The sequence below is a fragment of the Xiphophorus maculatus genome, chromosome 3 (assembly GCF_002775205.1).
Source record: "Xiphophorus maculatus strain JP 163 A chromosome 3, X_maculatus-5.0-male, whole genome shotgun sequence".
NCBI classification, from domain to species: domain Eukaryota; kingdom Metazoa; phylum Chordata; class Actinopteri; order Cyprinodontiformes; family Poeciliidae; genus Xiphophorus; species Xiphophorus maculatus.
The window spans coordinates 20,407,210-20,421,299 of record NC_036445.1 but is presented as its reverse complement, the minus strand read 5'-3'; the positions used below and the strand labels follow the sequence as shown (position 1 = coordinate 20,421,299).

At 39.4% G+C, this 14,090-nt stretch overlaps 2 protein-coding genes across 2 annotated transcripts; one reads left to right on the top strand and one right to left on the bottom strand.

Annotated features, from left to right (window-relative positions):
• Nucleotides 1–1,376: 1,376 nt before the first annotated feature.
• Nucleotides 1,377–13,450, top strand: mrs2 (MRS2, magnesium transporter). The gene is made up of 12 exons (XM_005798516.3): nucleotides 1,377–2,179; nucleotides 3,058–3,122; nucleotides 3,364–3,400; nucleotides 4,270–4,382; nucleotides 8,347–8,508; nucleotides 8,590–8,720; nucleotides 8,809–8,925; nucleotides 9,748–9,817; nucleotides 11,287–11,369; nucleotides 11,570–11,687; nucleotides 12,177–12,290; nucleotides 12,824–13,450. Exons 1-12 carry the CDS (start codon nucleotides 1,852–1,854, stop codon nucleotides 12,881–12,883), a joined length of 1,398 nt encoding a protein of 465 aa, XP_005798573.2. The 5' UTR covers nucleotides 1,377–1,851; the 3' UTR covers nucleotides 12,884–13,450.
• LOC111608179 (integrin beta-1-like) lies at nucleotides 4,458–8,301 on the bottom strand. The gene is made up of 7 exons (XM_023331435.1): nucleotides 8,012–8,301; nucleotides 7,669–7,914; nucleotides 6,383–6,593; nucleotides 6,183–6,312; nucleotides 5,811–6,114; nucleotides 4,845–5,123; nucleotides 4,458–4,701 (listed from the first exon to the last, which is right to left on the bottom strand). The coding sequence occupies exons 2-7, from the start codon at nucleotides 7,911–7,913 to the stop codon at nucleotides 4,536–4,538; spliced, it is 1,335 nt and encodes a 444-aa protein (XP_023187203.1). The 5' UTR covers nucleotide 7,914; nucleotides 8,012–8,301; the 3' UTR covers nucleotides 4,458–4,535.
• Nucleotides 13,451–14,090: the final 640 nt, after the last annotated feature.

The window sequence follows — 14,090 nt, the reverse complement described above, 5'->3', positions numbered from 1 at the left end:
CTCGCTCTCCGGGTGAGGCAGACGGGAAGGAGCTTAGTGGAGGTTTCCCCTCTCAGCACCAAGCGCTGTTTGGAAGGACGTGGCGGCTCCGAACTTCGTAAGGAGTCACCCCGGTCCTGCCCAACTTTTAACATACAGAGACTTTGTTTGTTATACCCTTGTTCTTAGCTTCTTTTACTTTAACTTGAGTGATGAATTGTATTTATTAAAGGAAAAAAAGACGAAATTTCTGTATAACTGTAAAATGCCATGTTTTTAATATGTGCTAAGTAACAATAAAAATATTTTGAAAGAAAAAATTAAAATCAAGCCTGGAAACCTGATATCGTAACGGACTGCATGTTATGTTTTTTAAAGTATTTTCTGCTCGGCTTGCGGAGCGCAGTCGGTTGCCACGGCAAAGGGTGTGTTTAAATGACAGAGAGACAGAGAATAAAAATGTACGAATGGTTTTGAGTTGATCACCTGTTCGGGTTCTTTTGCCTTTGTTTACTTTTTCTGTGGCTCTTTAAAGTTTCTGAACGTTCAATAAACGACAAAACTTGGACTTATTGCTTCGTTCGTCTGTGAGCATACGTCATTCACAACAAACATCAAACACAGTAAATGTGTTTCATTAAGTATTTAACAAACAAATGGCTTTTACCGCGATCATTATGTGAAATTAAATTGTCTAATATTTAAGCAAATAGCTTGGTGCTCTCTGCCGTCTTGTTTTAAGCTCAGTCTGAGAGGCTTTTCCTCTATCAAACTATATATATATTTTTTTGCCTCTTATTTAGTTGAAATATTGATGTTGATGAGACTTTCTCCAAAATGATAACCTTTTTCAATCTTTATAGCGCCACTGTTGAAAACGAGGCTCTAACATTCACACATGACATTTAAATAAAATCCAGTCCAACATCTGGTTTGAGGTGATTCCTCTGGAACCTGTTGGAGGAAAAATATCCCAACTTCAGAAGATGTGCTTTTAACTTAACAGTGCTCTGTGGTTCCTCAGTATGAGAGTCGGGGTGAGGAGGCGCCATGTCAGGAAGACGAACTGGAAGCTGCAGGATCTTCAGAACAAACAGGCCATGATGCCAGGCCTACTGATGATCCCTCTGTCTGGACACGGGATCAATATAACCAGTTTAAAAGCTAAAATGAATGGTTATATCCCAGACATGGACAACTGGTTTGCACTCCACGCCGTGACGTTCAGAATTTAGGTCTCATGGCATCTCGTGGTGTCAATATCGCCCTCCAAGAATTTCAAACTACTTCCACCCCTGGATATAATCGGTTTTAAACGAAATATGCTAAAATCTCAGTAACAGTGACTACAGAGTGGTTGTCTTCAGCAGAGACGATCTTTGCACCGCGGTGCATTGTGGAGGGTGCTCTTGCTCCTGTCCTGCGGTCCTGCTAGCTTGGAGGAGGGGTTGTTTTCTGGGAGAAGTAGCCTTCAGTTTTCAGTCTAGAGAGCCGGTAGTTAGCGGCATGTTGTCCGGTTTATCTTCCTAGAGCTTTTGTTTATTCTCAGAACCGACAAAAGGTGCATACGAAGAGTTAGCAGGTACAGGCGGAAGTCCAGAGCACATCGTGGAAACATTGAGAGGAAGGTTAACCAGTTCAACAAGTACAGAGACTGCTGAAAAGTTCACTAACTGGATTTAACCTAAAGTTATTGCTACGACTTTCCTCTCCTTTTGCTTCCCGCCAGCCTATAGGCTCGTACAAGTTTGGACAACTCGGGAGATGACTCAAGTATTTTCATTACTCTTTTTTTTCATGGAGGCTGATGCTGCCCTGCGTGTGTTTCTCCTGTAACATTTTTCAGCCTCCTTCAGTCTATGTTTGGTTGTGATGGAGGTAAAGTTGCACCGACTGCTACTGTTTGCTGGCTGCATGAACTCTCCCAGGATGTCATCTGTTAGAAAACGAGTTTTCAGCTCCTGCTGCTCACGATTTGGAGGGAGTCAAACTCTGATCCTCTTCAGTGGACCCACAGTTACACACCAGCTGAGGCAAGCTGGTAGTAGAAAGGCGGGCTTGCTCAGCAGGAGCTGCGGGGATATTGACTGTACTTCCACATGTTACCAGAGGCCAATTTTATTAAGAAGTCTGCATAGGAGGTGTCAGTCTGCTGGACTCACGGAGGACATCCTGCTGCGAGGAGGAGCAGCCTGGGCTGGTAAGATTCGCACAGATTAGGTTAAGTCACTTTAGTTACAGGTAACTGAGACACCTTTGTTAAGTCTAAGGAGTCTTGTAGCTGGTATTAGTTCAAAAACATGTTTTGCTTTGTAGATCTTAGATTTTTTAAAATGTTTTTTTTAGAATTTCATTTGCTTTCTTACCTTTTGTCCATCCAGGTTTCCAGCTTTATTTTGCAATTTGTGACTTGAAAATAAAGAAAAGTGAGCTACACATGGACTAACAGAAAACGTGTCAGGCTTTATGGATCTGTTCACAACAGATGACTACTGTCTGATGGTTATGTATTTGAGAAAAAAATAAATAAATGCAGAGTTGATCATCTCATATACCGCTAGTTTCCAACTTGTTTCTTCAGGAATCACCTCATTGTAGCTTGGATGCGATGTGTCTGCTAAACTGCGCTATGTTTGGGTTTTTCATGGATGCAACTGAAGAGATGGAAACAATTGGGTATTTGTGACAGACTGGTGCTAACAACTTTTCCTATTTATTGTCAATACTACTGGGAAAATGTTGATTATAAAACATTAGTTATCAAAGTGAGTATGAACTGATTCATGGTGGGTTCAGGATGTCCTGAGACAGAAAACTCCTTTATGAAATGACCAGCACCCAGTATGTCGCCAGTATTTCAACATTTTACTCAGTAAAGAAAATATTTAATTCTTTGTTTTGAAGGTATGGACTGATATAAAAAAATGTGATGCTTTTTAGATTCTGTTTATCAAGAGTCATATTTTGTTACTGCCTTGATTGAAAGGACATCAGCATATTGTTGCATATTTATAGCCAAAGTAAAGAAAAAAAGTGTTGTCTTTAAAGTGTAGTTGTGTTTTGCTTTTCTTTGACCAGTGTCCACTGTGCGCAGCCGAGTGACCGATGCCCCCCTGTCCACTGTGTCTCCAACTTTCAATGTGGTGAGATAATCAACTGAAGGGTTGTGTAACTGGTATTACTGCTGTTGGTTATGTTTCATTGGTAAACTTGATATTATGATGCTTTAAGAAAAAAACTCTCCGATTATTTGATTTCATAGATATTGGACTTACACAAGACCTTGAAGCTGCATACGTTCAGTGGTGAAATAGATTTAAATGTCTGTTTACATCCGGGCTGCTGAATGTCATTGATGAGTTTTATGTCCCGTTTATTTAACAGATGAAGTTTGATACGGACGGAAATGTGACATCATTCGGTAAGTGTTAGAAAATCTCTACAACAAAGACTGATAATTGGTTTGTAGATTTGTATCATTCATATGTCATTTAAATATACCAGCTGTATACTGTACACTTCTTAAGCCAGAAACACAAAGTATTTTGTGTGCGTACTATTCACAAAATTCTACATTTTGTGTTTTATTGGGGTTTTCTGTGATAGATCAATACAACGTAGTGTATAGTTGTAAGTTGGAAGGAAAATTTGTCAGCACCTTATAGAGCCACCTGTCATTAAAGTGTTTTTGGACATTCTTTTTTACAAAAGAGCTAAAGCTCAGCCAGATTACTTGGAGGACTCCTGGGAGCTGCAGTTTCAACACTTTCATTCAAAGACATGAATACTCTTTGGTAGAAACATGTCTATTGTAGCTTTGGCTGTACGTTTCAGTCTGTTGGGACAGCATAATACTGCCGTCATTGTGTTTCACAATGGCGATGATGCATTTCATTTTCAGTGCTGGCCAAAATCTCAAATATTAGTCTTATATGGGTAGATCTGCTTCCCTACTCCATTTTCTCCTTTCCCAGTCTGTCAGGATGTCCTGTGGCAGAAAGCAACTTTATGAAATGACCAGTTTCTTGCAATGTCTTGTAAGAAACTACATTTTAGTTTCTTACAAGACTTTAGTTTTAGTATTTGAGTATATTTGCATATCACACTTCAGATTACTTTATATTAAATGTAACCACGCAAACCCTTGTTTTTCCTCATTTGCTCTACTTTGTGTTTATTTCCATGTAAAATCCCAAAAATGTGAAACAGTTTACGAAGCATAAAAATGTTGCTAAAGGTATAAAATGTTGATAACAGACATTTTTCCCGTGACGCCCTTTTATTTTCCAGAAAAGAAGAAGATTGAACTTTGCCAGGAGCTTCATCTTCAGGCCAGAGACCTTCGCTTCCAACACAGCACCAGCCTCAGCACCAGAAACAACTGCATCATCATACGAATGGGCGTACGTTCTCCTCCTTATTTCTAGACATTCTCTTTCTAATCATGTTCATCAGAAAACAGAAAAGTAAATGAGACATACTGTAAATAGATTTATTAGTATTAGGCTGCCCAAACAGGTACAGTTTGACAGATAAACGTCAAGAGCGATTGTTGATCAGCACTCTTTAGCTCGAGCAACAGCAAACTGTCCACCAGAGGGCAGGATTGAGAAGAAGAAGTAGCAAAGGTCCTCATTGGTCCTCATTTTACAGAGTTTTCCCTGAAGCTCATCTTTTGTCTCAACAATTTCAACGTTGAGGTGGGCACACCATCTGTCACAGCTGAGGAAAAAAAGCAGATCCAGGTTATTTAAATATGATCGAAGCTAACACCTCAGTTAGAAACTGGTTCTGCTCTTCCATACCACAGTGCACTCAAAACGTTTCATACCATTCAGGTGGTTTAAGATAAAATATGTTCTCACGTGTCCTTTTTTGCTCCGGTTCGAAACGCTCGGCACTCCATACACGCAGCATGATCCTGACAACCGTCCACGCAATCAGAGCATTCCTCGCAGGTCGCACCGACATACGGAGGAATGCAATCACACTTTCCGCATTCACACACCCCTCTGCCATTGCACAGCATTTGGTTTTTGGCCATACAGGAAGTGGTTTCCATGGAGCAGCTGCAGGCACTGTCGATCCACTCACTGTTACACACACACCTCCCACATTCACACCTCCCATTGCCTCCGCAGAGTCTGGTAAATAGAAATGTTCCAACGTCAGTGTTTTTGGCATCGGTTCTAAAATTACAGTGGCGGCCACGCTTATTTTCAGTCCTGGTAAAGATGTGTAAAAACAAAGCAAACTTTAAAATAAAGCCTCATCTCACGGTGAGAAATAGAGAGAAATCCACTACTCAACTTGACGCAATGTAGTCTGTGGCCAAAACACAGCTTGTTAAACAGCTATTTGTCCCTCAATCTGACGAGAGCTGCAAAACCTTCATGACCTTTTAAAGAATGGATCACCTTTCAAGTTTTTTATATGTCTACCGAATGAAATTTGTTTATTTTATAGCTAATTAAAAGAGCCACAAGTTAATTTCTTCTGTTGGGTTTTAAAACAATGAAGGCCATCACACAGTAACAAAGAAAGAATGATTTTCTGATGAGATCTTTTCTATATTTGTAGAAAGTTAAGGGAAAAAATATTTCGGCACAACGATCATTCTTTTTGCAGGGGGATTTTATTAAAAACAATCACATACTGAAGTTAAAATTAGTATTTTTCTATAATTTTCAGCTTGAGTTTATGACACAGTGGTAAAATATCACCATGTTTTCTTTCCTTTTTGCACATCTTTATCAGGAATGCATTGAAAATGTTGTGTTTGATACTGATGAAAAGGAGACCTTTTGATTTTTTTTCTTGTGGCACTGTACCTGTTGTTATGGTGTGGACAGTCAAAGTTGCTGCACTCACAGTATCGTCCACTGTACTCTTTTGGATCTTCCAGCCTGTTGCATTCACAGAAACCCGCCACACAGGTGCCCCTGCCGCTGCAGACTGGGGCGTTTGGGCCCTTGCGGCACAGATCTTCATATTGTGGTGAGACGGAGTCACCATTCATCTGGCATCGTTTCCCAAAATAAGACACATAGCACTCACATTGGCCACAGACCAGAGTCCCATGGCCGCTGCAGTCAGGGCTGTTTTCCTCATGGCTTCCAGTGCAGTTACACTCACCTGTGGGAAGCAATATTAATTCAGTAACAAAACTTTTTTTTTTACCAGGTAATAAACTGACGGCTTACATAGCAATGTTATCTCTAGCTTGAGGCTCACTGAAAACCCTCTGGGTGTGATAAGAATGGACCAGGGTCCAGTTTTGTTCTGGTTTGAGGTTCCACTCTTACTGGGACACTGGGCAGCTTCCACACTCACCTACATTGAAAAATAGCTATGAATATTGTTAAACTGTCCTCAGCACGTTATTCTGCACTACCTTTCTGACCTGTAAGAGCTGCGGGTTTCCTTTGGTTATGCTGCTGAATGTGACATGAACTCCAGCTGGCACATTGCTGACGTTCATAATCGGCTCTAGTGTAGGGTGGTCTGTTGCTTTGGAGATGGTGAGAGGAAAGGACTCGCTAACTCCTGGCCTTAGGTGGAGGGAGACCTCCTGGGGATGCAGGAGCAAGGCTTCGTCATCTGCTGGGTCAGCCCTGCAGGAAATCATTTGTCAGAATGTAAAAGGCGCCTTCTGGAAGTAATCATACTATTATTCCTGGATGAAAAGTGATGCTTTCAAAATGTTGTTCAAAACAAAACCTGAGAAATGTGGTATGCCTTTGTATTCACTGTAATATAGTCTGATACTCGTAAATAAATATAGTATAACCAATTGCCTTCAGAGGTCCAAGTGTCCACGGCTGTGTAATCTCAGTATATGTATAACTGTTCTGTGAAGGCCTCCAATAGTCAGATGGGACCAAAGCTAAACCTTTGACCCACGTGCACAACTGCTTTCTGGGAAAGTGTACTTCACTCGGCCCCAGTGGCACATGGTGGTGGCAGTGTCTTGTTTTCAGCAGGGAAAGAAAAGTTGATCAGGTGACTAGAGGATGAATGGAGCTAAATGGAAGACAATTTTGCACAAAAAATAATGATGTTTTAATCTGCAAAAGACAGAGCTGCAATGAGAATGTTTAGATCAAACCATAGTGATACGGTAAGATGGCCCAGTCACAGTTCAGAACTAAATACCACAGAAATTTGCGGCAAGCATTCAGTTTGACTGAGCTTGAGCTGTTTTGCATGGAAAAATATGGAATAATTTCAATGTCTAGATGTGGAAAAACTGGTAGCGACAAACACTAAGAGCAACCAGCAAAAAGTAGGACAAATGCAAATTCACGCCACATCGTTCAGATTTTTATTTTTACTTTCCGTCTACTGTAGCTACACTTTATGTTGATTCATCACACAACATCTAAATAAAGTACGTTAAAGTTTTTGATTGTATTGAAAAGAACACTAAAAAGTGACTGTAGATTTTTTAGACTGCAGAAATCCTATAAACATGCACAATTTTTCCAATCAGTTTTTTTTTATCAACATAAAGAAATAAACTAAACCAACATAAAGTGGTTTAGTTTATTTCAGCTTATATTGCTATTCCTAATAAGTTTTGTCAGTGTAAAATAACATGAAAACTATTGGAATGTGCAAGTGGAAAGTTACAAAAGGAAGTCATTTTTGCTTCCACATAGGCACCCATTAACAAGTTAGGACGCTTACCCACTATAATTTTTTACCACCTGGATGCTGCCAGAAGGATTATATATGTGTCTCCCATGACAACCAGAGCTCCACAGCTTTTCTGTTGTCGCACAACGAATGTGAGCTTGAGGGGAGTTGCACCAAGCACAGCCAGAGCCGGCCTGGATGCACTCATCGCAGCTTGAGGCGGACTGCAGACACCTTTGTTCCTGGGCCCAGCTTAGACAGAACAACAGCCAAAGAAACAGCAGCTTCACAGCCATCCTGCAGCCAAGGGAAATTATTGGATAATAACCTTTCGACTGCAAGCCTAACATAAATAAAAGTAACAAAAGTTGTGATGCAATGCCTTGTTCTTTACCTGATGTGTTGCCAGCCCTCAGTGCTCTATCAGAGTTATCAGATCTACTTCTGCAGAGTGCGATACACCGATATGCTGCCCGCAAACATCCCCAGCCCTATACACCGACCTATAGAGGATCAGTAAGATTTTATTGATCTGGCTGCTCGCTGCAAATATTTACAGATCAGAGTCAACTCTTGAACGGACAGACTTTAAAATACACACGTGGCCAGACTACAACACATCCACAACATGCAGATAAAATCGCATGTTTTAAAAAACAAAAAAATAGTGTCTGCATCTTATGTAATAACATTGCAAGTTTTAATTCATTCAAAATATTATCTTTTCAGACTTTGAAAGTTATCCTGACCCAGGAGTCGCTTTTGGTGCTGGATTATCGTGGTTTGAGTCTGGAACGCTGGCTGGTCCTGGAGCTCGCCCCTCAGCTAGCAGCGCAGACGCACTCTCTGCCCTTTGAGTTTAGAGCACTGGAGGCCATCCTGCAGCACAAGGTTCCACACGCTTTACGCTCTCATTCAAAATAACAGGGACCATGTGTTTGTTTGTGTGTCCTCATAGATCTGTGTCAACAGGTAAACACGTTGCAAACCTGGCTGAACGATGTCGAACCGAGCATACTGGACACCTTGGAGTCGCTCGTGGATCCTAAAATCGTTTCTGCGGATAGAAGTAAGCTGCATATTCTGCTGCAGAACAGCAAGAGGTAAAGAGCACAATCAGATGGCAGAGTTGGACCCAAAACACTGAGTCCTTTCATGTTTTAACTTGACTTATTATCTTCCGTCTGGCAGCTTGTCGGAGTTGGAAACAGACATCAAAGTTTTCAAGGAGTCCTTGCTGAAAATCCTGGACGAGGATGCGATGATTGAGCAATTGTGTCTCACCAGATGGACAGATCCAAGGATTTTGTATGTTCCTGTGTAATTTCATTTGTGTTTCTAAATGCTGAAATCAATTTCTGAGAGTTCTAAAAGGACAGTGGTTAAGTAGTTTCTGTGAAAACAAAAAAAACCCCAACACTTCGATCAATTGCAAACGGTCAAAGTTAGCTTTTCACTCTTTTCACACAACATCAGGAATCAAGTCTATTTAATTGGATGTTATTTTATTTTTGATAGACTGACAAAAGGCATAGCAAAACTATAAAGAAAAAGGATATAATTTTATTTTTCTATTTTTGCATTCTGTGGTGGATAGGCGGATAGTAACTAGCTGCCAGCTTGCTTGTTTGCATCTTTCATGTGTAAAGGCAAATATCACCAGTTGGCTGGATGATGTTTGTTTTTGCCACTCCCTCATGTAAGTTTGTCGCTTGCCCATACAAGCCAGCAGGATCTCCCAATTATCCCCTACACTTATTGTTTTTTAGTCTTGTATTTTATTCATGCTGGCTTTAAAAATGTCTTAAATCTGACTTACCGAAACCTGCTGATACCCAGTGCGCTGTTTATAGTTTTGCCATACTAACCTGAGCTGGACTATATTCACCGATTATGTGACTGAAGGTAATTGTCAACGTAAAGGAGGTTAAATACATATTTTTAATATGCCACAAATTTTAAATTTCTGCTAACGGTGAATATTTTATAATAGATACTGGAAAAGTAAAAGTACATTAACAGTATATGTTATTGCAGCATTTTCTTTCTCGCTGAGGTTCATTTTGCTGCACTTTAAATGTTTTTTATTCTTAAATGATAAATATATGTCTGTTTGTTTCTGCTTTTTAGTGAGGAGAGCAGTTTGGGTATCGACCACTGTGAGGAGATGGAACTTTTACTTGAGAATTACTACATGCAGGTAGTTGTGCTTTTTTTTTTAAAACATAATTTTATTTCTATTTTATCATTTATCTACCTGTGATGTTGTGTTTGTTGTGAAGCACTTTGGTCAGCTGAGGCTGTTGTAAATGTGCTATATAAATAAACTTTGACTTGACTTGACTTTTTAACATAAATAATAAATGTTAAAACAAATGTCTTTTGGACTAAAATTTTTTTTTTATTTACTTTTAAACGAAAGGCACAGAGGGAAAATCGCTTATTAAAAAACAATCAACAATTGATAGACTTCTACTAGACTTCTACTTGTTTTTGATACATTTATATTTAAGAAAGAAAAGTAATTTCTTTTGAAAAGTGCTAAATAATCCTGAGTTGGATGTGTCACTATAGGGACACATATGGAGAGGTTCAGTTTCAAAAATTTAACTGATGCCAGGTGCCATGGATAAACAGGCTGCATGCAATATTCAATATCTGTAATGAATGATTCATAGATCACCAGTCACACTACATATGTCACAGTTCAATGCAGCTTGCGGCTCAAGATGAGTGTGCACCAGCTGCACTTGTGGGAGGGTCAGCTGAGAAAACATGCAGCACTTTTCGCGTTGCCAAATAACGACAAATGAAATGCACATTTTGCTGACAAATTGGAATTGTCTTCCAAGATGCTCAAAAGCTTTTTTTGTTGAAGATAACTACAACTCACAACCTGAGACTAATAAACTTGTGAGAAAAAAAAAAGAAGCTGCTTCTGACTATTCAGAGTCATGTGTTGAGTTGTAAGCCCTCAAGAATGAGTCCAACTCCCCTCATCTGAAGCATTTAGGTGTTCATTAACGTATCCAAGCATTCTGGACAGGAATAAAATGACATTTCCAAGCAGTTGGGATCTTATCACTTGTCAATTAATCAGTACTGTCATCACTCAAACATGTCTCTTTTGAAGGTTGCTTCCAGAAGCTGCAGTTTTGCTTTTGAATGCTTTATCCGCTTCAGGTGATGATTGGAAGAAACAGACAACTCCAAATTTAAGATGTGTCTGTAATTTACAGAGCTGTATTCGATTTAAACTAAACACAGCCTGTTGGCAAAAAACAACTTTTTAAAAGTTTTTCAGAGCTGCAGTGGAGGGACGATGCTTTGTCATTAACTCGTTCTGTTCAGTAAAATGTTTTTGAGTACATCAGTGAGACAATTAGACAAAAAGAAACTAAGACGAAAGATCCTAATCAACAAATGAATCCCGGAAGACAAATGATGTTGCTCTGTGGAAAACAAAGCTCAGACCTCGACTCCATGTTAATGACTCAATGTATCTCAGTTACTGTTTTCATCTAGGATTTTATCCACTTATCTTTAATTTTCAGGGCGGACCAGATGATTTCTGGTGTGTTCTGAAACAGGAAACCTAATTAAACAGAGGATGTTTTTGTTTTTGGCCATGACTGTGCGTTCAGATCATAATCTCTTCACTGCATACAGGCCGAGGAGCTCGCCAACAAGACCAGAGAGCTCAAGGGACTGATAGACGACTCAGAAAGTGTCATCTTTATCAATCTGGACAGGTACACACCCTGATTGGACATTATTTTAAAATGTTATATGTACAACCATGTCCGGAGAAAGTGACATGTCAGCACAATAAGCAGTCAGGGTCTGTTCTGTCCACTTTGCTGTTCTTTCTTTGATTCTTCAGAAAGATTGACAAAATATTTACAGTTCACGTGACATAGCTTTGCATGTAACTATGTCTTTCCTGCTGTAGCCATCGTAATGTGATGATGCGTCTGAATCTGCAGCTGACTATGGGTTCTTTCTCCCTGACCTTGTTTGGGCTCATCGGGGTGGCTTTTGGAATGAATTTAACGACGGCCTTTGAAGATGTAAGTCATTCTACTGTTAATCATGCCTGTTACGACTGGCTCAAAGTCATAACAAAACAGGAGACCATGCAATGGTTAAAGTGCATAAAAAGATATATTTATTAACAAAAACTACAATGGATTGTGAAAGTCAGTATCAGTAGTGTAAGGCAAATGCTTGGATGTGGTGTATGAGTGCGTATGGAAGTGTTGAAGTGCAAAAACAAAGACAAACTCAAATGTGCAAAAAGAGGGGAGCTAAGGCCTGGCAGCAGAGCACCACAAGCTTCGAGAGCAGAGTGGACGCCAAAGGCAACCCAGAGGTGGAGACAGCCAGACTTAAATACTCTGTGCTCCAAATCAATGGACGAGCAACACCTAAAAAGGGGAGGAGCATAAAGACAGACAAAACCTGCAACCCAGCCCACAAGGCCCAGGGCCGTAACAATGCCTTATAGTTAAAATTGTTTGTTTATCTGTTAAGTGTCTGCCTATCTTTGTCCATCACAGGACCCTCGTGCTTTCTGGCTGGTAACAGGCTTCATGTTTTTGGGCAGCGGGTTAATATGGAGACGCCTCTTATCGTTTCTAGGACGGCATCTACATCCCTCAGCTCCATCACTGGTAATCCAAACTGTGCAGTTCCACTACACCGCATTGTTGTACGTTTAAACGTTTTGTCACGCCACAACCACGCTCTCCAGAGTATTTTATTGGATTATTATGAGGTGGACTATCACAAAGCAATAATTATGGCATATTTCATCTAATGTCATTTTTCCACATTCTGTTTTACAAATTTAAATCTAAAAAGAGTAGTATTCATTTGTATTTCCCTCCAGCCCTCTATCTCCATCCAACTTCAATTCAATTACTCACCTGTGGGCTCTATTAACTAATTAATTACGACTTCTGATGGCAGTTAATTACACTGGATTTTATTTAGGGGTTTCAAATTTTCTTTATTTTAAGAACAATTTTGCTTTAGTCTAACAAATAAAAACCCAGCAAACTACATTGAAGATCATGGTTATAACATGTCGATGTGTACAGTTACACTGTTGTGTGTATTTGTACATAGTGTATGTGAATCCCTGTGTGAACTCCTATAAATTATTGTGTTTTAAAGGCTAATTTGTGTTTTGTTTGTGACACAGATTCCTTCCATTTGGAAAAGAAATATAAAACCACAAGATACTAAGCCTGGAGTCAGATGAGGTCCTGGTTTCAATGTAGGAAAAAAACAAAACAGACCAGAGCCTGCAGCTGTGAAGACGATCCTATCACCATGCCTATAAGATATTATGACTCTCACCTTTGTGTTCCCCTTTTTTGTGGTACTAGTAGCACTCGAGGATGTGTCCACATTATTCTGTGTTCTTATTGTATCATTTGGCTATTTCAGACCTCCAAATGGATATGTTCACAGCCTGTTTTATTCAGAGTAAAGTTACGGAAAATTGCTTTGCTGTTTCTGGTGTTAAAGCCTCGGAAGGTGAGCGGCAGATCCTGACCGGAGACAGATGACCGTCCTAACCATTAAAGGAGCGGTACTTTAAAAAGTGGCGTTTTCAAGAGTAGATGTATATTTATTTTAATTAGAAATTTTAATATGTGATTAAAGTTAAAGGTCGGCCTCTGACTTTACATAAAGAAAGGCTTTGAATTTAAACCAGAGTCCTTACAGTGTGGCACACACTGCTTTGGAAAGAGAGACTTTGAGATGATAATCTGGTATGTTCTGCGGTTGCCAACATGCGTCATTAAAATTAACTGATGCATAACGACTGGTCCGTGTCATTTCTGATTAAAACAATGGCTGAGCGGTCTAACTAGTTTGTCCTGTGTTGAAAAAATGATCACAATATTTACATGCAATGCTTTAAGGCTTCATGCTGCTATTGACTTTGCTCTATCACTAATCCTATTCAGAAATTTAATGGTGAACCATCAGTGAAAAACATGCAAATTCCTTTTAATTGAGAATTTTTATCACTTTAAACCTGAAACGTGAACCACAAATTGGAATTGTTGGGGAAGAAAATGACTTCTTACTGAACAGGGTAATTGGGCAGCTGACGTTGAAAATTGCAGGTATTTGAACCCTTCAGGATGAAAGTTTTTAAACTATAGTTAGTTGTTTTTTTCTGAAGATGATCTAATCTATTAAAACAGTAAAACATACTATTCAACTGTTGGTTTGATTGCAAAACCTTAAGCCCCTCTGCACAAAAGTATTAGTGCCTCACTGTTTGCTTTTTAAACCTATGAAATAATTGGCACTGATTTTTGTAAATTTTGTCAACAGCATTTAGTGCAATTTATTTATTATTTAACACTAAACAAAGGGACTTTAGGTAACCAAGTCATAAATATACTTATTGAAAGGCATTTTTATTTATATCAATGGTTTGAATAAAAAGG